The 22,228-nt window shown below is 44.0% G+C and overlaps 1 protein-coding gene across 1 annotated transcript in view; it reads right to left on the reverse strand.

Moving 5' to 3' along the window:
- Positions 1 to 15,769: 15,769 nt before the first annotated feature.
- Positions 15,770 to 22,228, reverse strand: part of NSFL1C (NSFL1 cofactor) — a 28,210-nt gene continuing 21,751 nt past the window's right edge. Inside the window, exons 8-9 of the mRNA XM_049779305.1 lie at positions 17,947 to 18,111; positions 15,770 to 16,274 (exon numbers count right to left, since the gene is read on the reverse strand). Coding sequence (XP_049635262.1) covers positions 16,112 to 16,274; positions 17,947 to 18,111 — 328 coding nt within the window. The 3' untranslated portion in view covers positions 15,770 to 16,111. The remainder of the gene's footprint in view (positions 16,275 to 17,946; positions 18,112 to 22,228) is intronic.

Here is a 22,228-nt window from a genome sequence, read left to right on the forward strand (position 1 = left end):
AATCCCAGGCCTGTTAATTCCAAGTAAGTGCCATATGTGCTATACTTTCTCCAGGTCCTCTCATAACTATTCTTGTCCCCAAACCAAAACCTGAGCATGACCAAGTTTCAGACCTTTGATCACTGAAAAAGGAAATAAAGGGAAAAAAGAACATGTTAAGTGACAGCTGGGATATATCACCCACTCAGACTGGAGAAGCTGATAAGACAAATGACTTTGTTTCTTTGACTATAAATATAAAGATAAAAAACCAGGCAAGCACTTTTATATATAGAGAACACAGAGGTCACAAAGTGTGACTTTTCTTCAAGCCAATTCAGAAATCACTTGGTGAGACCGGAGAGATAGAATGGAGGTAAGGCATTTGCCTTGCATGCAGAAGGTTCAAATCCCGGCATCCCATATGGTCTCCCAAACCTGCCAAGAGCAATTTCTGAGCTAGAGCCAGGAGTAACCCCATAGCGCTGTCAGGTGTGACCCAAAAATCACGCATGCACACACATGCACGCGCACACACACACACAAAATCACTTGGTGAACATGAACACTGATGGAGCCTGATGAATGTGGGGAAACTAAGCTGCTGAATGTTGAGAGACCCTGCCAGTAAAGGTCCCCCCGATGCCTTGTACATCTAGTTTCAGGAGATTCTTGGAGAATAAACAATATATATCGCAAGTCTCTTCAAGTCAGCTTGTATTGTAGGAAAATTAGCAGGAAAGTTTGTTCAAGGTAGAACATTAAGTGGGGCAGAGAGAAACTGGCCAAAGCAGAATCCCATGAACAAATCATATATATGTTCCTTTGTGGAACATCATGTAGTTGGGTGCAGTTGACCATTCAGGAATGTTGGTGGATGAGAAAGGCTGGAAGAGATGTTGCCCAAGGCCTTGGCATAGGAGTACTGTACATGACATATGTGGATTGGGGGAGAAGAGAGGAAACAGCCTTGAGAGGGATAATATTGCCTTTCTTGATAAACCCACAGGGGAAGTACCTGGGAAATCTAGGACTGATGAGAGCCTGTTCTGAGCACTTGTATGATGCAGTGTCACATCTCACAGGGCCTGTCAAACTCACCTGGGTTCCACTGCTCTGCCCTGTGTGTGAAATGATCCCTGTCACCTGATATTTTTTGTGGGGGTGCATAGAACCCAGGCTGGAATGAGGAAAAGAAAATCAGTCCTGATGTCTACCCAGATTTTCCAGAAATGTTGCCTTCCCCCATGAAATAAATTCCAGGAGACAAATAGTGAAGTCAAACAGTTTTATTTAGAGATAATGAGGAAGAGGGGCTGGGGGTAAGGGGTAGTAAGTATATATATTCAATATATCTATATAACTATATATATCTATATCTATCTATATATCTATATATATCAATACATATCAATATATATATATATATATATATATATATATAGAGAGAGAGAGAGAGAGAGAGAGAATCAGACACTTGCTAGAGAGAATGTGGCGAAGCCTAGAAAGGAGAGCACTCATGTGAGAACTCATCTCAGCACCTCATAAGATTTTGGGTCACACAACCCACAGAATGTGCCCCACTTGCCTTTACATAGTTGGTTTTTACAGGTTTACTTCCAAACTGCCTCCATATGGGGCCTTCTATGAAGATCAGAGTTTACAGTTAGGAAGTTATCAAAGGGAAGAACCTGGAATTTTTGGTGTCTACCTCCACATCTTCATTACAACCTTCTGTTCCTGTTGGAGCTTCTCTCCCAAGAGGAACCAGCATTTTCTAGGTCTGTGCTAGGGTCAGTTAGAGTATTATCAGACCCCAGTTCCTATGTCTCCAAAGTTACTACTTTAGAAATAGTGACAGAGAAATTTCATTAAATCCCACCTTGGTTTAATCCCAATAACTCATTGCCAACTGTCCCTCCATGCGTACTTCAGGAGAACTTAAGTCAAGGGCTAAGTTATAGGAATTCAGTTTCCTTAGAGTCTGAGGACCAAGAAAGGCAGGATCAGGTTTCTTCAGGTCTAGAGATCCAGGGACAAGACTGTTTTTCCTGACACAGGTGATTCCTCATGAATAACTCAGTCCCTTACCTCATATTACTTCCCTTATACCACATAGGCACTATCCTTCTGCTAGGCTCAAAGCTGAGCCCCTATATTTCCAAAGGCCAGAGTCACCTACAGCTTCTTCACCATAGAGAGTTGCACACCAGAAGATGGATGCTCTCCTAGCTTCTCAGGCACCACTGGCCCAGACAACTATACCCTTGAAATATCCACTTTCTTCAGCCTTCAGGGTCATGACTAACTCATCAATAACCCAACAATTGTAAATAACTCATCTTCTCTCTATATCCCAGTCAAGAAACAGTCACTTGTAGCATATTTATATCAAGTGTGCAGTTCCATCTCTATGAACTGTTAGATGACACCCAGATGTTAACCCAAAACAAAGGTGTTTCCCTGTTTCCTCTTTTCTTTAAACCTGTCCCTTTGATATATAAAAACCCAACTGGCTCTCAATCTACCCTCCCCAGCCTGAGTTAATTGGTACCGGTTTAATAAAGAAAAGTCAGTCTGGCTTAGCGTGCAGGGAGTCCACAAGGTGAGAAGCCACTGACTCCTGCTTCTCTCCTGACTGGCTTGATTTATTAATTGTTCGTGGCTACCCTTCTTCAGACCCATTCACCCAGAGTTGGAAATATGGTGAATGGACTTATTTTACACCGGACAATTTGGGAGATCAGGCTGAGAAACATCCCATGACCAGCCCTGTAGGTCTCCTGGAATTCTTCTATTTTCTCCTTTTCTCTTTCCAAAGGGTACTCCATCAATTCTGATTTTGGGCAACACAGATTACTAGGGAATTTTGTTTTGATATTTTGGGTCACACCTAGCAGTGCTCAGAACTTATTCCTGGATCTGATCTTAGGGATCAGTCATGGGGAAAGGAGGTAGCTCATGGGACCTTATGTGGTGCCAGAAATTGAACTTGGATTAACTGCGAAGCAAGCATCCTACCCACTGTTTTACTGCTTGGTTCCTGCTTACTTGGGGGAGAGCTGGGTGGATGAAAGGGCATGGGTCACACCTAACAGTGCTGAGGGGATATTCCTAGTTCTCTGTACAGGAATTACCCTGGAGGTATAATATTCTGCACTATTTTGACTATTGTATGCTTGTGAAATTCATCAGTATGCTTGTGTGTATTTTTTATCTGCTATTTGCATCCTATTTTATAAATATACATATATTTATATATTCAACTATTGAGAATTTAGGTGGTTTCCTGCTTGGGACTTTTATTTATTTTTTATTTTTTTGAAACAAGAAATTTTTTTGGGGGGGCCACACCCAGCGGTGCTTAGGGTTACTCCTGGCTGTCTGCTCAGAAATAGCTCCTGGCAGGCACGGGGGACCATATGGGACACTGGGACTCGAACCAACCACCTGGATCGGCTGCTTGCAAGGCAAACACCGCTGTGCTATCTCTCCGGGCCCAACAAGAAATTTTTTTTTATTGAAACTTATTTTAAAAGCTGTGAGAGGAGAGCAGGGCAATAGTACAGTCAGTAGGGCATTTGCCTTGAACATAGCCAATGTTGGTTTAATTCCTAGAATTCTATAAGTCTCTTGAGATTGCCAGGAGTGATTCCTGAATGCAGAGCCAGGAATAACCCCTTAGAGTCACTGGTTGTGGTCCCAAAACCACAGCCCCCCCAAAAAACCTAAAAGATGTGAGGGTGGGGCTAGAGTGATTCAGTGTAGTGATAGTTTGCCTTGCAACTAGCCTACCCGGGTTCAGTCTCCAGCATCCCATATGGTCCCCCAAGCCTGCTAGGAGCAATTTCTGAGTGCAGAGCCAGGAGTAACTCCCTGAGTGCCACCGGGTGTGGCCCTAAACAACAACAAATAACAAATAGACAAACAAACAACAACAAAACCCAAATAAATCCAAAGCCAAAAGATGTGAGGGGAGAGAAATACATGTTTGAGTGAGAACACAGGCTCCTCTAGAGTGGAAATAAGCAAACAAAAAAATACAGCAGGTCTGGCTGGTCCAAGTGCAGTGGTGTTTACGATTAATTGATCACAGCCAGTTACAGATTTCTTGGGGCCGGAGAGATGGCATGGAGGTAGGGCATTTGCCTTGCATGTTGAAGGACGGTGGTTTAAATTACGGCAACCCATATGGTCCCCTGAGCCTGCCAAGAGAGATTTCTGAGTGTAGAGCCAGGAGTAACCCCTGAGCACTGCTGGGTGTGACACACACAAAAAAAACCAATATATATCAGCAGGTAGTGACCAGAGTGATAGCACAGGGGTAGAGCATTTGCCTTGCACATGGCCAACCCAGGACAGACCCCGGTTTGATTCCCTGCATCCCATATGGTCGGAGTGATTTCTGAGCGCAGAGCCGGGAGTAACCATTGATATTGCAGGCAGGCAGGCAGGAAGGAAGGCAGGAAGGAAGGCAGGAAGAAGGAAGGAAAGAAGGAAGGAAGGAACGAAGGAAGGAAGAAGGAAGGAAGGAGGCAGAAAAGATGGCAGGAAGGAAGAAGGAAGGTAGAAAGGAAAGAAGGAAGGAAGGAAGGATGAAGGCAGGAAGGCAGGAAGGAAGGAAGGAAGGAAGGAAGGAAGGAAGGAAGGAAGGAAGGAAGGAAGAAAGGAAGGAAGGAAGGAAGGAAGGAAGAAATATAGCTGGCAAGCAAAATACAAGTTCAAGGGAGAACACAGGCCTATTTGGCACTATAAAATTTCTTCTCCCAGCTATGGGAGTGTATATATTGGTAAGCCATTTTCTTCCCCCAGCCTTCATGACCTTTAATAGGCATTAAAAGAGCAGGGTACAAAACAAATTTTTTTTTCTTTTGGCTACACCTGTGGTTCATTCTCAAGAACCATGTGTTAGCAGTATAGGGTATCAAATAGAGGCCTCCTGCATGCAAAGCATGCTTTCTCTTGGGGTTCAAAACTCTAAGGACACATACTACGGGGAGAACAAAGTGGCAAATAAATTCCCTCCCATTCTAGTCCTCAGCCAGTCCCTGCCCACAACCACAGTGATTGTCTAACTACCATTTGGCTGATCATTTTTTGTTTCTAGGCCATACCCAATGGTGCTCAGGGCTTATTCTTGGCTCTGTGTCAGGCATTACTCCTGGTGGGCTTCAAGAGAGCATATGGGATGCCAGGAATTGAACCCAGGTCAACCACGTGAAAGGCAAACATCCCAAACATAGTGTACTATCTCTCCAATCCACCATCTGGTTGATTTTAGAGTGTGGAAGTGACATCTATGCATATGCACATTCATCTTCCATATAAGTATGGAAGAGAAGCAAATTAGAATATGCCATCCAAAAATATGCTTCTTTCATAATAAAAATTATTTTGAGCTGAAGGTAATTAAGCAGCAACCAGCCCAGGGGAAAACTATCTCCTTTCTTCCTTTGGGCAGGGCATTCATCCTCCTTTTACTGGAGCCAAACTCTTATCAGTGAAGAGAGGACACCATGGGAATCTGCAAACAAGCCTCAAAGCTATGGTTTCCTCCCATGGATTCACTTCCTACAGTGCAGCTCTTGGAAGCCCAAACTGTTCCTTTGTTCTGTCATTTCTCTAGAGATTTATTGTTCTTTGCTGAAGACACATTCCAAGTGGGAGTTTTAAGCTGCCATTTGAGTCATGTTTGTTAGGTTTCTTCCGTGAGATGTGCACTGCATGCGTGCATTACTCAACTGTTTTTGCTCTTGCTAAACTCTTCATTAGAGGCTCAGCCAAAAACTAAGATGGGGTCTGGTCATATGTAGTTCATGGGCACAGGATTTGCATATGGAAGCTCCTGGTTCTATCCTGGGGATATCACAGTCCCCCAATTTTAGACTCCACCAGGAGCGACCTCTAAACACTGTGAGTAGTCAGTCCCTAAGTACAATGAGTAGCCCAGAAATCAGGACCAAAAAACTAAACCTAAAATGGGCAAATTTTTACCTCCTTTCTAAAAACAAATTTCAGCTTCTCTCTCTCTCTCTCTCTCTCTCTCTCTCTCTCTCTCTCTCTCTATCTCTCTCTCTCTCTCTCTCTCTCTCTCTCTCTCCCTAGATAGAAGAGAAACTGGCAAATTTTTACCTCCTCTCTAAAAACAAATTTTAGCTTTTTTCTTTCACACTTCTCTCTCTCTGTCTCTGTCTCTGTCTCTGTCTCTGTCTCTGTCTCTCTCTCTCTCTCTCTCTCTCTCTCTCTCTCTCTCTCTGTAGATAGAAGAGAAACTGGTCCCACAGGTACTCAGGTTTGAATCCTATTTCATCCATCTACTTTTGAGTGACCTCAGGGAAGAAACCACTTACCAGTCTTTGTTTTTTTTTTTTTTCTCTCACTGATGGAGTTGGTAAGTGGATCTGAGTTAGATTTATAATACTTCTAGAATGGTGCCTAGCCCATGGTAAGCTCTCTTACTGGAATTATCTTATCAGGTATTTTGGAGAACATACATTTTCATGTGTCAGGCCCCTCTTTTATTTTCTTTTTAGCTGTCTGGGTTGAAAATAAGCATTTAAATTCATCAAAAATCTTTTGGGGCCAGAGAGACAGAATAAATGTATTTGCCTCGTATGTGGCCGATCTAGTTTCAATTTCCAGCACAATTTCAATTTCACAGTTTCAATTTCCCTAGTCCTGCCAAAAGTGATCCCTGACCGCTAAGCCAGGTGTAAACATTGAGTATTTTTGGGCATAGCCTAAAAATTAAAAAAGAAAGTGAAAGAGAATCTTACATTATGAAGACAGATTCAAACCATTCCTTTAGATATGATTGCAGGCCTCATTCTGATCCTTAGAATACACCGTGTTGTTTTAGGTTTCCTGACCTTTGCATCTTCTGGAACACTTTTTTTTTTACCATCCCCCTCCCCCTTCTGGAACACTTTTTACCTGCTCTGTCTACTTGGTTGACTCCCACACAATGTTCAGTTCTGGGCTTCTTGGGGAAAGTTCTTTGGACCCAAGACAAAGGAACTGGACAGAGAATATTCTCAGTACCCATCTCACCCTTCCCTTGCCTTCATTGATTGTCCTTTAGATACAGACAGCCCATGTGCTCTGAAGACTACAGTGAGGGGTGAGGCCCTGGGAGGGCTGGTGACTGACTCATCACAGACCATCAAGCCTGGCACTGAGCACATACTCACCAGCCCTGCCTGAGGGGTACCACACACTCTACTTCTCTCACTTTTTGGGGAGCCACACCCAATGACGCTCAGGTTCATTCCTGGTTCTGCACTCAGGAATCACTACTGGTGGGGCCCAAGAGAGGGACCATATGGATGTTGGGGATCAAACCAAGGTGCATGCAAGGCAGGCATCCTATCCACTGTACCATTGCTCAGGCTCCCTCTCACTCATTTTAAATCTGAATCGACAATGGATCTGGATTTCTGAGCCTCCCCACTTTTCATCTTGATGCAGGTAACCACCAACATCTACGGAACGTTTGTGCAGGTGTCGATACACATTATTTAGCTTAATTCTCTCAGGAACCCTCTGAAGAAGATATAATTAATCCCTTTCTTACGAATGAGGACATGCTACTCAGAAAGGGGAGAAATTGGTCCAAGGACACTCAGCCAGTAAGGGGTGGTGCAAGATTCAAATACAGATCCAGTCTGGGTACACTTCATATGGAAGCTTTCCTAGACCTTGTTCACCAAAGTCTCTGACCAGAATAATTAAATGTAATAATAAAACTGAAGCCTTCGTGGATAAAACAATATTTCCAGGGGCCAGAGTGATAGGACAGCAGGTAGAGGGTTAGCTTTAGGGTTAGGGCATTTGCCCTGCACGTAGCCAACCTGGGTTTAATCCTCGGCATCCCACATGGTCCCCTGAACCTGGAGAGACTGGAGTAATCCCTGAGTACCACTGGGTGTGTCTCAACAATGAAAAGGGAAGTCAGCCCCGCCTCCACCAACCTTGGCGGGTGTCCCGCCCCTTAAGGAAGTCGTCACTACCTGGCCCCACCAATACCCCTACCTCACCAATGATTTGTGTTACCGTAGCGGAAGTCCAGCCCTCAAGAAGTGGCGTCACTCCTTCCCCTCCCACTTCCCATCTTATATAAGGAGAGAACAACGGGACCACGAGGTCTTTGTCCCTGTCCTATTCTGGGCACACATTGATCCTGGCCATTCCGAATGGTCAGTAATAAAGCACTTTTTAGAGCATTTGCTGGGACCTCGGCCTCTTCATTTCTCTGCATCAGGCAGCTAGATTAGGACGTCCGGTCCTTTCAACAACAAAACAAAACAAAATTTCCACACTCATAGGCCAGCATGTAGCTATGCTCACTGCACTTGGAGCTGGATTTGGAACCTAGACAGAGGCTATGCCCAGGGCTACAGATTTGAAGCAAGCTGGGAAGTCAAAGCCTGAGGGTAGAATGCAGACTGGAGGAGGAGCAACCCTGAAAAGATTGTGAGTGACTCACCCCTGGGCCTCCCTGAGAAGGAGGCTGCTTATAAAGCTACAAGATAATCTTTCACCTACATAAGATTCTCAGAGACTTACCTGGCAGTAACATAGGAAAGAAGCATCTTGAGATCACAAGGAATCATGATAAAGCAGCACAAACCCCACCATGCCTGGTGGGTGAAGGCTGCAATCCCTAAGACTCACTCAGTAGTAGTAATCCCCTATTTAAGCTCTCTTAAATGGAGTTCTGAGTGGATGCTCAATAAGCTCAAAGAAACAATGGAATTGACTGCCCATAGAACACAGAAGGAAATGAAAGCAGAAATGAGGAAAATACAGGGGCCAGAGCAATAGCACAGTGGATAGGGTGTTTGCTTTGCATAAAGCTGAACTGGGTTCAATCTCTGGCATCCCATATGGTTCCCCGAACCATCCAGGAGTGATTTCTGAGCACACGGCAAGGAGTAACCCCTGAGCACAGTCAGGTGTGACCCCAAAACGAAACAAAAAGGGAGAGAAAAAATACAAACAGAAATGTCACAATTAAAAAATTGGTGAGCAAAATGAAAAATTAATCAGAGGGCCTCACTAGCATAGTAACAGCTGCTGAGGATGAAATCAATGAGCACAAAGATGAAGTGCAGAGAATCTCTGGACAACAGATGTAAAAAAGCCTCAACATAAATGAATAGATCCAGTTTGATGTGCTTGATACATGTCACTTGCTTGATTCTACTAGTGAAGGTTGTTTCTATTAGTTCAAGGACTTGTTTAAACAATGTTCAAGTTTTGTGACCTCTTACCCCCAGGGACTTCCAAACCACTTCAAATCTCCATCAGGTAGCAGGTGAGATCAGATGGCTAAATTCTCTCCTGGATTCCAACCATCATGGACCAGAGATTTGGGGAATTGTCTGGCCTGTCAGGAGCTCTAGAAGTCACAGATCAGCATTGGCTGACAGTCTGATAGGCCCTTATAGACTGTCAGCCCTTGTCAAAGTGGGCTTCGTTGAAAATTCTCTAGAATAGGATGAACACTGGGCCTGGTGAAGGAGGTAAAAGGGTCACTGGAGTTGCTCTGCCACCTTGCCAGCCTGAAATATCCAGATCAATCTTATTCAGCTCAATCTTATGAGTCTGAGATTTGCCATAGAAGCAAGAGTGGCTGTTGAAACCTATAGCACTGGCTGATCTTCAGGTTATCAACAATACAGGTTATTAAATAACATTTTGTATATTGATTCCCTTAATTCTGCTGAGAGCCCATTATACATATAGGTAGACTGCAGAGGTGATTCAAGGAGGAAGGCATCAAGCCTAGCATCTGTATGTCATTTTGGGGGGTGGGGAGTGGTTCTATCTTGCAGCACTCAGGAGCTACTCCCAGCTCTGCGTTTAGAAATCACTTTTGGCAGACACGGGGAATCATATGGGATGCTGGGAATGAACCCTGAGTCTGTCCCGGATTGGCCACATGCAAGGCAAATGCCCTACCCCTGTGAAACTACTCCAGCCCATTTGTGATTTCCTTTTGGGCAACACCAAGTGGTGCTCAGGATTCTGAGATCAGGGGTTACTCCTGAGTTGTGGTCTCTGTAGGGACCACAAGAATTCCTACTAGGGATCCATAAAAGGGTTGTGAGGTAGGATGGAACCTAGGTTGAGCATGGAACATGTGTAAGTGCTTCAACCTCTAATACTATCTTTTTGTCCCTCCCAGGGCTCTAAATTTCATTAGAAAGCAAGAGAGGACTGGAGAAATAGTATTGCAGATGAGGGTCTTGACTTGCAGTCTCCAACCTGGATAGGATCCCCATATTCCATATGGTCTCCCAGGAGTGATTCCCGAGTGCAGAGCCAGGAGTAACCCCTGAGCATTGCTGCGTGTGTCCCCAAAACAAAACAAATGAGAAACTTTTTTTTTTTCAGTGCTGGGTATTCAACACAGGGTCTTAAACATGTAGACTGAGAAACACCCACAATTTCAAAAGTTCTTTCTTGAGAAAACTTTTTCCCATTCTACTCTCCTTTAGTGAGGGGACAAGATGCCGTGCCTGGTACTAGCTTACGTTAGAACCAAGAGGTTGGTGATTCAGCCAAGGTCATACCTGGTAAGAGAGAGAACCTATGTCAAAGTCAGATCTGCTTACCTTCCACTAAAACTTTCATATAGTCCTGGATTTTTCTTTTGTTTGCTTAGAAGCTACACCTGGCAGTGTTCAGAGCTTACCACTGGGTCTACAGTTAGGAATCACAACTGACGGTGGTCAGGAACCATATGGAATTCTGGGAATCAAAACTAGGTTGAGTGCATGCAAGAAAAATACCGCACTAGCTGTAATATATGGTTTTGGCGATTCAAACTTGGTTAGCTGCATGCAAGGTAACTGACTCAGTACCTGTTTGTACTATCTCTCCATTTCCTGAGATGGGGTTCAAATGAGGAACAAAAGCCCTTTTGCCTTTGCTTTTGGGGTCATTCTTGGTGGTGTTCAGGGGTTACTCCTGGCTCTGAACTCAGGAATCACTTCCGGTGGTGTTTGGGGAATATATGGATCAGCTATGTGCAATGCAAAGACCTTACCCACTGTACTATTGCTCTGGCCCTGTTCTTGCCAAAAAGGCAAAGAACCTACATGATAGCTTCACAACCTCAGTCCAATGTGCCCTCCTTTTAGATTTTTTTCTAGAGGGGTGGATACATCCAGCTGTGCTCCAGCTTAGTCCTGGCTCTATGTTCCGGGATCATTCTTGGTGGGCTCAGAGGACTGTATGTGATGCCTGATATCAAACCTGGGTTGACTGCATGCGAGGAAAATGCTTTACCTACATACTTTTCTCTGACCCCTCAAAGTCCCGTCTTCTAAGGAGCCTTCCCTGAGTTTCCCCTGCCTTGCTTCTCCCCTGTTCATTGTCCCTTTTGTCGGTCCTTTTTCATAGCAGTGGAGCTGGCAGTCAAGGGTCATGGGTTTGTAAACAGGTAGTCAGAAAGTGAAATTCTGGTTCTGCCTTTCATTTGCTATGACTTCGGGGAAATCCCGTCACTGCTGTCTCAATCTCTTCCCTGAAAGAAAAAAAAAGGGCTACCCCACCATACTTCTGGGATGGTGTCAGATTACATGAGGCAAGATGCTTACCCAAATGAGTGCTCATTTGGGTAAAGTAATAATCCTTTGTTAGCTTTTAGTTTTGTGGCCACATCTGCAGATTACTCAAGGAATACTTCCAGCTCAGTGCTCCTACTCTGCTCCTGGCAGGTGCTGGAAACCAAATCTGGGCCTCCTACCTGCAAAGCATGCACACTAGTCCTTTGGGCTTTCTCCCTGGCTTGAGTCATTGAGTCTTAATAAACTTCCTTGTTTAGTCCAGGCAGGTGGGACAAGGGCTGGGGTGTAGTTCCTTCACATCCTGCTTCCTATTTATATATGCTAATTTTCAGCCCACCCTGTCAGCACCTTCCCTGGAAAGACCCTGAGACTCAAGGTGCTCTTTAGTATGATGCCACCATGTGGCTGAAAGAGAACCTGCTTTGGAAGGGATGGACTGCAGCCATCTAAACACATAAGCTGGAGACTCCGGAGAACTAGGGTTCCTACTGTTGAGATTCATCTATTGAGGACCCCCAATGTCAGACACGACTTGGTGTTCAAGAAAACAATGGGCTTGACCATCTAGATGTCAAAACACACAGAGGTAGGTACCTACAATGCATCAGACAGCCAGGACCTGGAAGAGCCATAGCACAGGCACTTCAGGTTTTAGTGATCTCTCAGGGGCATGGAAATCCCCTGGGGGCCATCAGGGGAGGGCTAGATTCTTCTGTATATAGTCTAAAGGAAGGGTGGAAGCAGGAGGACCAGTAAGCATCACTGCTGTGCTGTACAAAAGATGGAGATGAGTTGGGAGATCACAGGAGGGTGATGACAAATGGTTGGATTTGGGATGTATTTGCAGCACACACTAGAGGACTAGTGATGGATGGAGTGAATACAGATGAGGGTGAGTTCCCTGGGAGAGATGTGTTTGCAAAGCAGAGAAACTTGCTTCTAGATGGACTACTTTGGACAGCTTGTTTCCCTATCCTGGCTTGAGTACAGTCACTGACAGGAATGGGCCATCTCTTGGATGGCATAGATCTAGCCCATAACACAAGATTAAAAACCCATTTTAATAAAGAAGAACCTCTACTTGTCAGTGCTTGTGTGTGCACACACATGGGCTGTTTTCTGTGAAGACACTAGCCATCACGACAGAGGGAACAGCATTTTGCTTCTCTGGACTCAACTGTCAGTTTTAGGAAGCTTGAGTGGGGACAAGTGGGTATAAAAAGGGCAGGGAGAGTACTCTGGCAATGTGATCTAAAATCACAGGTCCAGAGTTCATATCTGCTTGCTTCTTCCTGTGTCATCTTTGAGAAAGCAACAAAATGCCTCCACTGTTGACATACCCCATAGGGTGTTTACAGGACCAAACAAACATGTCTCACAGTAGAGGCTGGTTTAGGGCAACATTCTGACCGGTTTGTTTCTACTCACAGAATCTGATTTACTTTTCTTTTCCTTTTGTGAGTTTTGGGCCACACCTAGTGGCGCTGAGAGGTTACTCTTGGCTCTGTGCTCACAAATCGCTCCTGGCGGATTCTGGGGACCATATGGGATGCTGGGAATTGAATCCGGGTCCATCCCTGGTCAGTCACATGCAAGGCAAACACCCTACCTGCTGTGCTGTCTCTCCAGTCGACTTATTTTTTTTTTTTTTCTTTTTGGTTTTTGGGTCACACCCGGTAGTGCTCAGAAGTCACTACTGGCTCTACGCTCAGAAATCTCTCCTGGCAGGCCAGGATTAGAACCACCATCCTTCTGCATGCGAAGCAAATGCTCCACCTCCATGCTATTTCTCCGGCCCCATGACTTATTTTTCTATCATGACATGTCCCATGCACTGGTATCTTTGGTTCAGATAATTTAATGCCATCAGATCCCCCTATTTAATAGCAAATTTGGGGGATCATTCAAAATGCCTCATTTAACTAAGGACCAGGGAGATAGGTCAAAGTGGACTGAAGTTCTTCTAGCAAAAACAGGTCCCAGGATTGAACCTCAGCACTGAATGGCCTCCTGAGCACATCTGGGAAGCACCCCAACCCATCCCACAAGCAAAAAGAACTGCCTTGAATACAGAAACTCAGTAGCTCCAGTATCAGTAGCTGTTGATGACCTCTCTAGTCCCCCACCTTTTTTTTTTTTTAAAAGGGAAAAACAACAAAATGAAATAAAAAGCTGGTGAGTCTAATCTGGCTGATCTAACTTGGACATATAGACAACTGAGAACAGAAAATGAGGGCTGAGAACATCCTCACCTAAACTGAAGACAGGCCAGTCTAATCCCTGGCTCTAGGGCGGGTGATGCCTTTGACCTTGGTCACTCTGAACTCTGGAGGCTACAAGCAGATCCTCTGCCTAGCTGATTTCCTGATTCAACTTAAGTAGGAATCCTGAAGCACTGCACAAGATAGGGGCAGGGGTCAAGTGCATTATTGTATACATGTTTTTGGGTTAAAAACCTAAGCACTGGGGCTGGAGAGATAGTACAGCTGAAAGGGCACTTGCATGTGGCCAGGTTGGATTCAATCCAGCTTCCCATATGGTCCAATGATTCTGCCAGGAGTGATTCCTGAGTGCAGAGTCAGGAGTAACCCTTAAGCACTACTTGGTGTGGCTCTTCAAAAATAAAACCAAACCAAACCAAAAAGCCCTCACAAATAAAAGACAAACAAAAACCAAAAACATAACTGCTAGAAGCATTCAGACTTTATCTTTTTCCATCAGGTGATTGGGGTTTTATATTTTGTGCTAATGTACTAATGAGGTACCGGAATTACTTGACTGCTTACCCAACTTTCTATTTTTAAAAAAATTTTGTTTTTTTGTTTTGGGTCACACCTGGCAGTGCTCAGGGGTTACTCCTGGCTCTACGCTCAGAAGTTGCTCCTGGCAGGCTCGGGGGACCATATGGGATGCTGAAATTCAAACCACCGTCCTTCTGCATACAAGGCAAACGCCTACCTCCATGTTATTTCTCTGGCCCATTACCCAACTTTCTTCCAATTATCTCATTAGAAAGTACAAAACTCCATTGTCCTCATTCTGGTCTTTAATGGTCAAGGTGACAATAGTGTACAAAGATTTTTCAGACCCACTTGTAGTTTCCATAGACATCTTCCCTGGAGGAAATGCTGTGGCATATGCGGCAGTTCCTGCCGGTTTGGGATTGGAAGCACCAAGCCACGTCTCTTTCATGGGATAGGTCTGGGTAGAAACCCCATGCCCTGTCCCAGTTCTGGGTAGAAGTAGTGTTGGTTCTTGGCTCATCGCAGTGGGTGAAGCAGGAAAGAGAAAGTGACTGGTAATAACTGCTTTGAGAGAGGACTGAGGCACATTATGATTCAAGACCAGGAGATTCTGAGTCAGGGTTAATTTTAAGTCTGTAGTTCACTTAGTAGGGAGGTGGAAAGCCTTCCTTCCATCCAAGACCCTAGTGATTCTCTTCTCCAAAACTTGCACAGAAAGCATACTGGTCTTTACCAGACTGGAACTATTGCCTGAACTGTTTGCAAATCAAAACTCAATGGGGCAGAGAACAATGGAAGCAGAATCTGCACACCAAAGCCATGCACTGGCATTACACTCACCCTCAAAATTTACTCAGTAGAAGCCTCTTGCAAGTGCTAACACTGGCAAAGGTTACAAACATTTGTAGCAAAGGGACTGCAGCCACCAGTATTTGATTTTGCCATGCATAATTAGCAAATGGCTCAGTGACTTTTCTCTATATTTCAAGCTAAAACACTCTGATTCTAACTCATCTGGGTCGGTATAAGCTGTTTCCAAATGAAGTTAATGCTTTATCTACTGCCTAGGAACACTCAGATTCTGTACATGAAGCATAGAGAGAAGTTAGTTGAAACTCGCCAGAGAGGGCAGGGCCGGGACAGAAAGGCAGAGTTAGAATCTCAACTGGCCAAGGCCTGGGTTATCTGAGTTGCCCAGGGTCTGAGTACATGAACAAATTATTTTCGTGTAAAGGAAATGTGTATTACCTTGGTCTGACCTCACACTTTCGGAAGATCCTCCTGCAAGAGTTTTAGCCTGGCAATTGATCTGTTCTTACAGGAATCAGTGGCTGCAAAGTCTTTCTTGAAGTTTCCCTACTACTCCCTTCTCTATGAAGGTTGAAGAATTCTCCACTGGGCATTGTGGTGGTTTTGGGTGGGCATACTAGTGGACGATGTTGTGTGCCATGAGCAATTTTCTGCAGAGCATGGAAGGAAGTTCCTCCCCACAGATCCTCGAGATAAATGACTTTACAGTAAGAACCTACTCAGTGGGAGAGGTTCCACACAACATGCTGGTGATATTCCTTCGATTTTTTTTGGTGTTTTTGTTTTTATTATTTTCTTTAAAGTCCATTGATCGTCACAAAAACCCAGGAAATGCAACTAAAAGAAAACAAATGTCCAACTGAGATCTAAGAACCCAGAGCTACGAAGAAGACGTGGCACTGGACGGCTGGGTATGTGGGAGGGGTGTGGGTGTGGTCCCCATGGGGCAGCGGGCCGTGGGAGACTCAGGAGGGAGGTGAAGCTGCCCACGGGGCCAGGGGGTTATGTTAACCGCTGCACAATGACGGCGTTGAGCAGGTTGGCTTCCTTCAGGGTCTGGTTCTCATCAGCTAGCTCTTTGTTTGGGAAGGTAGTCATGAGGACAAAGCTGGTGGCAGCCATAGCCGGCCGGGCATCCACAATGAAGAGTCGGATGTCGCTGATCCTGGTGAAGTAGGGGTGAATCCTGGTGAGTATTCTCTGCTCTAACAACCCCACCCAGTGGGTGGCTGCTTCAGATCCACCCTAAGTCTCCTACCAGGCCGAGCCCATCTAGTACAAAAGAGCCATAACTCTTATTAGGAAGCAGACAGGGTCCTAAGTCCTTCCTTACCTAAAATCTTCCCAGTTTATTTCCATTTTGCTTGGGATGAACACCAATATCTTTTCTGTGGTTCCAAGGCCCGTTTTTTATACTATCTGCTTTCCCCTTGTTCTCTATCTCATCATTCACTTTAGTTCTTCACTATATCTCGCTCTCTGTTCAGATTTTGGTCCCTTTTCCCAGAGGTGTTTTTGCCCAATCCCTTTTCTGTAATCCCAATCAAATCTCAAGCCAAAGGTCAAATGCGGGGATAGCCTTTTTGAAACTCCTGATATCTATTTCCTTCCATGATACAGGATAGATCTGAATTACACAACTCTGGATTAGCGTAAAAGTTTTCCCCATAGAGCATGACAGACCATGACTTCTACAAAGGTACATCATGAGATGTACCATCAGTGAGTGGAACAAATGAAGGTCACTAATTTTTGAGTGTTGGAATTCCTTCTCTAGACACTGTCCTGAACATTTTAATTATGAAGATGGATCACCTGAAAACAGATGAACTCAGATCAGATCAGTGTATGGGTTGATTCCCTTAAATTCCAAGCACCTAAAGTGAAACTAAGGAATAAGAAATGTTTATTTGTTTGTTTATTGCTTTTTGGGCTACACCCAGATATATTCAGGGTCTTACTCCTGGTCCTGCATTCAGGAATCACATTTGGCAGTGCTTATGGGGGGGGCATATGGGATGCTGGGGACCAAAGCTGGGTTGGCCATGTGCAAAACAAGTGCCCTACCCACTCTGGCCCAGGAGCAAGCAATGCTTGAACAAACATCGCTAACTCTTGGGGCTTGTTTCATAGGTTTCTCCTCTAAAGGAACACTCAAAGGTCATCAAACCATTCAGTGCTTCCCCTTCCCAGCATACATTTTGGATGAGTTGGTCAATGGTGATGACATTTACATACTAGTATGTTAGAGATAGGATATGCCAAATATCTTTACTAGTGACAAGCAGATTTCCCTAAGCTTAACTAAATTCCACACTTCAGTTTCCCCATCTTTAAAATGTAAGAGGCAGTTGTTTTGAGTCAACCCAGAGCTGGTAGAACAGGAATTCAGAACTTCTCAAAGGCCAGCTCTAGAAAAGACCTTAATTAGCTGAGTGGGGTTCAAAAGACCCTATGGAAGAGGAAAATTGGTGAGATGGAGCTGCATTTGCTTTGTTCTTGTCATCCAAAGCGATTCAACTTTTATCTGTTCTGCACTTTGGTTTTAAGATGAACCAAGAATCCAGTGGCTAAATACACTGAAGAACCCAATTCTCTAATTTGACATAAGAGGAAAAAGACCCATCGGATCTAGGTTGAACACAGTAGTCACTGGTCATACTTAACAGAGGAAAAGGAAGCAGAACTAAGACTTCAGCCCCTCCCGTCCCATTGTCTCCTGTGGTTTGAGTGGTGTGCCTGCTGGTGTTGAGGAGGAAGAGTAGCAACCCAGCTCCCACCTACTGTGGGAATTTCTGGGAGCTTTCTAGAAAAGTCAGGCAGAATGCACAAGGTACCTGTGGCTGTGGTTAAATTTCTGCACCAGCCTCCCACCGTCAGCGAGCCGTATTTGGATGTTTGTGGTAGGCTGTGAGTCGTCAATTGAGATGGAAGAGCTGGCTTTGGCTTCATTTTCTGCCTGCTGGGCCGGAGAGCTGGTATGCAATATCTGGGGAGCAGTGCTGAGGAGAGAGAATAAGATTAAGACTCAGGAACAAAATCCCTCGCAGGCTTAGAATGTGGTTTCAGGGCCCGGAGAGATAGCACAGCGGCGTTTGCCTTGCAAGCAGCCGATCCAGGACCAAAGGTGATTGGTTCGAATCCTGGTGTCCCATATGGTCCCCCGTGCCTGCCAGGAGCTATTTCTGAACAGACAGCCAGGAGTAACCCGAGCACCGCTAGGTCTGGCCCAAAAACCAAAAAAAAAAAAAAAAAGAATGTGGTTTCAGATCTTTACTGTCTGGCTTCATCTGACACTGTATTTGGGGCTACTGATGAAATAAACGACCAAACAATTCCTGCCCTAATGACTTTATTTTGGGGGGGGGGGGGGGAATCACACAGGCGGTGCTCAGGTTACTCCTGGTTTTGTACTCAGAAATTGTTCTTGGCAGGCATGGGGGACCATATGGGATACTGGGATTCAAACCACTGTCTGTCCTGGATCAGCTGTGTGCAAGGCAAATGCTCTACCACGGTGCCATTTCTCCGGCCCCCTAATGACTTTTATAAACCCAGCAGAATTCACCTCTAATCCTCATTCCTTAGAATCCCTACCTAAAAGTGTCTTTTGAAAGAAGGAAAGCAAGAAGTACAATAGCCTCAGGCAGGAAAGAAGCAATCATGGATTAGAGGATACAATTGACAAGGATGAATTTTAGCCTCAATTAGAGTGGCTAAAGGCATCATGTCTGCAGCTAAGTAATTCCCGATACAACCTGGCAGAAACTGGGTCGCCATGTGCAAGGAAAGCACCTACCCGCTGTACTATCTAGTTGGCCCCTCTGTGCGGTGTTTAAAGCTAAAAATCAGATGATCCTCGGTTTGAATTCATCTTACCAGATATGGTGGTGTTGGGTAATTTCTCTTAAATAAGGTTAATTTAGTTTTTTAAATATCTTTACTTAAACACTATGATTACATATATGCTTGCAGTTGGGGTTCAGTCATAAAAAGTACACCAGCCCCTTCACCAGTGCAATCTTCCTGCCATCAATACCCCCCTCTCCCTTTGCCCCCACCCCCTGCCTGTCTTGAGACAGGCATTCTATGTCTCTCACTCATGACCATGGTCATGATAGTTGTTAGTAGTCATCTCTCCAACTGTGCTCAGCACTCTGGTAAGCTTCACATTCTGTGTCGGTCCTCTGGCCCTCATCTCTGGGTATTACCATCATACTGTCTTTTATTTTTCTTAAATCCCACAGATGAGCGAGACTATTCTGTGTCTATCTCTTTCCCTCTGATTTATTTCACTCAGCCTAAGAGTTTCCACATCGACCCATGTATAGGAACATTTCATGATTTCATTTTTACTGATAGTGGCATAGTATTCCATTGTGTATATGTCCCACAGTTTCTTTAGCTACTCATCTATTATCAGACCTCAGGATTGTTTCTAGATTCTAGCTATTGGAAATAACACTGCAATGAGTGGCATGCAGAGGGTATTTTTGTATTCCTAGGGTTTATCCCTAGGAGTGGTATTTCAACACCACTTGTGAAGAGGATTTCCTTGATTCATTTTGTGTTTCTTGCCCTGTTGTCAAAAATTAATTGTATGTCTAAATTATGCCTGAAATAGTCCATTCCATTGATCTAAGGGTCTGTCCTTATTACAGTACCATGCTGTTTTAATGATTATTACTTTGTAGCACAATTTAAAGTTGGGGAAAGTGATGCCTCCCATCAATTTTTTCCCCCATAGGATTGCTTTAGCTACTCTTGGGAATTTACTATTCCAAATGAATTTCAAGAGTATTTGATCCATTTCTTTGAAAAAATGTCATGGGTATCCTTAGAGGGTTGCATTAAATCTGTATAATGCTTTGGGGAGTATTGCCTTTTTTTTTTTTTTTTTGGTTTTTGGGCCACACCCAGCGATGCTCAGGGGTTACTCCTGGCTGTCTGCTCAGAAATAGCTCCTGGCAGGCACGGGGGACCATATGGGACACCGGGATTCGAACCAACCACCTTTGGTCCTGGATCGGCTGCTTGCAAGGCAAATGCCACTGTGCTATCTCTCTGGGCCCCAGTATTACCATTTTTAATGATGTTAATCCTCCCAATGCATAAATATATAAAAAAAATATATCTATTTCCTTGTATCCTCTTTTATTTCTTGAAGCAATGTTTTATAGTTTTCTTTGTATAGGTCCTTCACTTCTTTTAGCTAAGTTGACTCCAAGATATTTGAGTTTGTGTGGTGCTATTGTGAATGGGACTGCTTTTATTAGTGTCTTTTTCATCTCTATCATTATTTGTTTATAAGAAGGACATTGATTTTTATGTGTTAAGTTTTGTAGCCTGTCACTTTGCTGTATGAATCTATTGTTTCTAGGAGCCTTTTTTCCTTTTTTTTTTTCCTTTTTTTTTGGGGGTTTTTGCTTTTTGGGTCACACCCGGCCACGCTCAGGGGACCATATGGGATGCAAGGATTTGAATCACAAACCTTCTGTATGCAAGGCAAATGCCTTACCTCCATGCTATCTCTCCGGCCTCTAGGAGCCTTTTTGATAGTCTTTAGGATTTTCTTTTTTTTTTTTTTTTGGTTTTTGGGCCACACCCGCCATACTCAGGGGTTACTCCTGGCTGTCTGCTCAGAAATAGCTCCTGGCAGGCACGGGGGACCATATGGGACACCGGGATTCGAACCAACCACCTTTGGTCCTGGATCGGCTGCTTGCAAGGCAAACACCGCTGTGCTATCTCTCCAGGCCCTTGATTATCATTTTAATTTCCTCAATAGTGAAGGGTTTGTTAGATATGCTAGATCAGTAATGGCTAACTTTTTTGAGCCCGAGTGCCCAAACTACCGCACAAAACCAAAGAATTTCCTCAAAAGTGCCAGCACATCAATTAAGCCCTAATAACAAGATTTTAGTTTCTAAAAACTATGTGGCACGCACTGCATATCTTAATTGATGACCTTCCCTCCTGCCAGCTACAAGACCTTCGTGTGCCATTGCTGGCACGAGTGCCACAGGTTCGTCATCACGGTGCTAGATCATCTTGGTTCATCCTTGGGAGGTTATACGAGTACAAGAATCTATCCATGTCTTCTAGGTTCTCATGTTTTGTGGCATAGTTTCTCAAAGAAACCTGATTACCCTTTGAATTTCTGTAGTATCTAGGAATCTCCCCCTTTTCATTTCAAATTAGGTTTATTAAATTCTCTTCCTTTCTTTTTGAGTTTTACTAGTGGCTTATCAATTTTGTTTATTTTTTCAAAGAACCAACTCCTGCTGTTATTGATCTTTCAGATTTTTATTTTTGAATTTCTGCTCTAAACTTAATTATTTCCTTCTGTCTTCCTATTTTTGGCTCATTTTGATCACTTTCCAATTTTATAAGCTGTGCCATTAAGCTATTTATGTAGGTCCCTTCTTTCTTCCTGATGAATGCTTGCAAAGCTATACATTTTTCTCTTAGTAATGCTTTACTGTGTCCTACAGTCTGATAATTTATCTTCATTCTTGTTTGTTTACAGCAATATTTTGATTTTGTCTCTGACCCACTGGTTGTTCAGTAGTGAGCTCTTTAATTTCCAGGTGTTGAAAATTTTTCTCTGTGTCTACTTGTAATTCACTTCTAATTTCAGTGCATTATGCTCTGAGAAGGTAAAGGTAGTATGTACAATTCTATCCTATTTATTTATGTAGGTATCTTTTTTTTTTTTTGGCCATACCTGGCGGCGCTTAGCGGTTACTCCAGGCTCTGCTCAGAAATCGCTCCTGGCAGGCATGGGGGACCTAATAGATTGCCGGGAATCGAACCACTGTTGGTCTTGAGGCGGCTGCTTACAAGGCAAAAGCCCTACCTACCACTGTGCTATCTCTCCGGCCCCTTATTTAGGTATGTTTTATGAGATAGCATGTGATCTAATTTGGAAAATGACCCATGTCATATTTGGAGAATCATCCATTAACCACCTAGCTCAGGTTTTATGAGTATCAAAGAAGTACATAAAGCATGTATGGTGGCTCAAATACAGTCAATGCATATTGAACTCCCAATCTTCCACCTTTATCTCACTCTCAGCCTTTCTCTTAGCAGATACCTTGGTGTTGCCATACACCT

This window comes from Suncus etruscus, chromosome 9 (genome assembly GCF_024139225.1).
Source record: "Suncus etruscus isolate mSunEtr1 chromosome 9, mSunEtr1.pri.cur, whole genome shotgun sequence".
NCBI lineage: Eukaryota > Metazoa > Chordata > Mammalia > Eulipotyphla > Soricidae > Suncus > Suncus etruscus.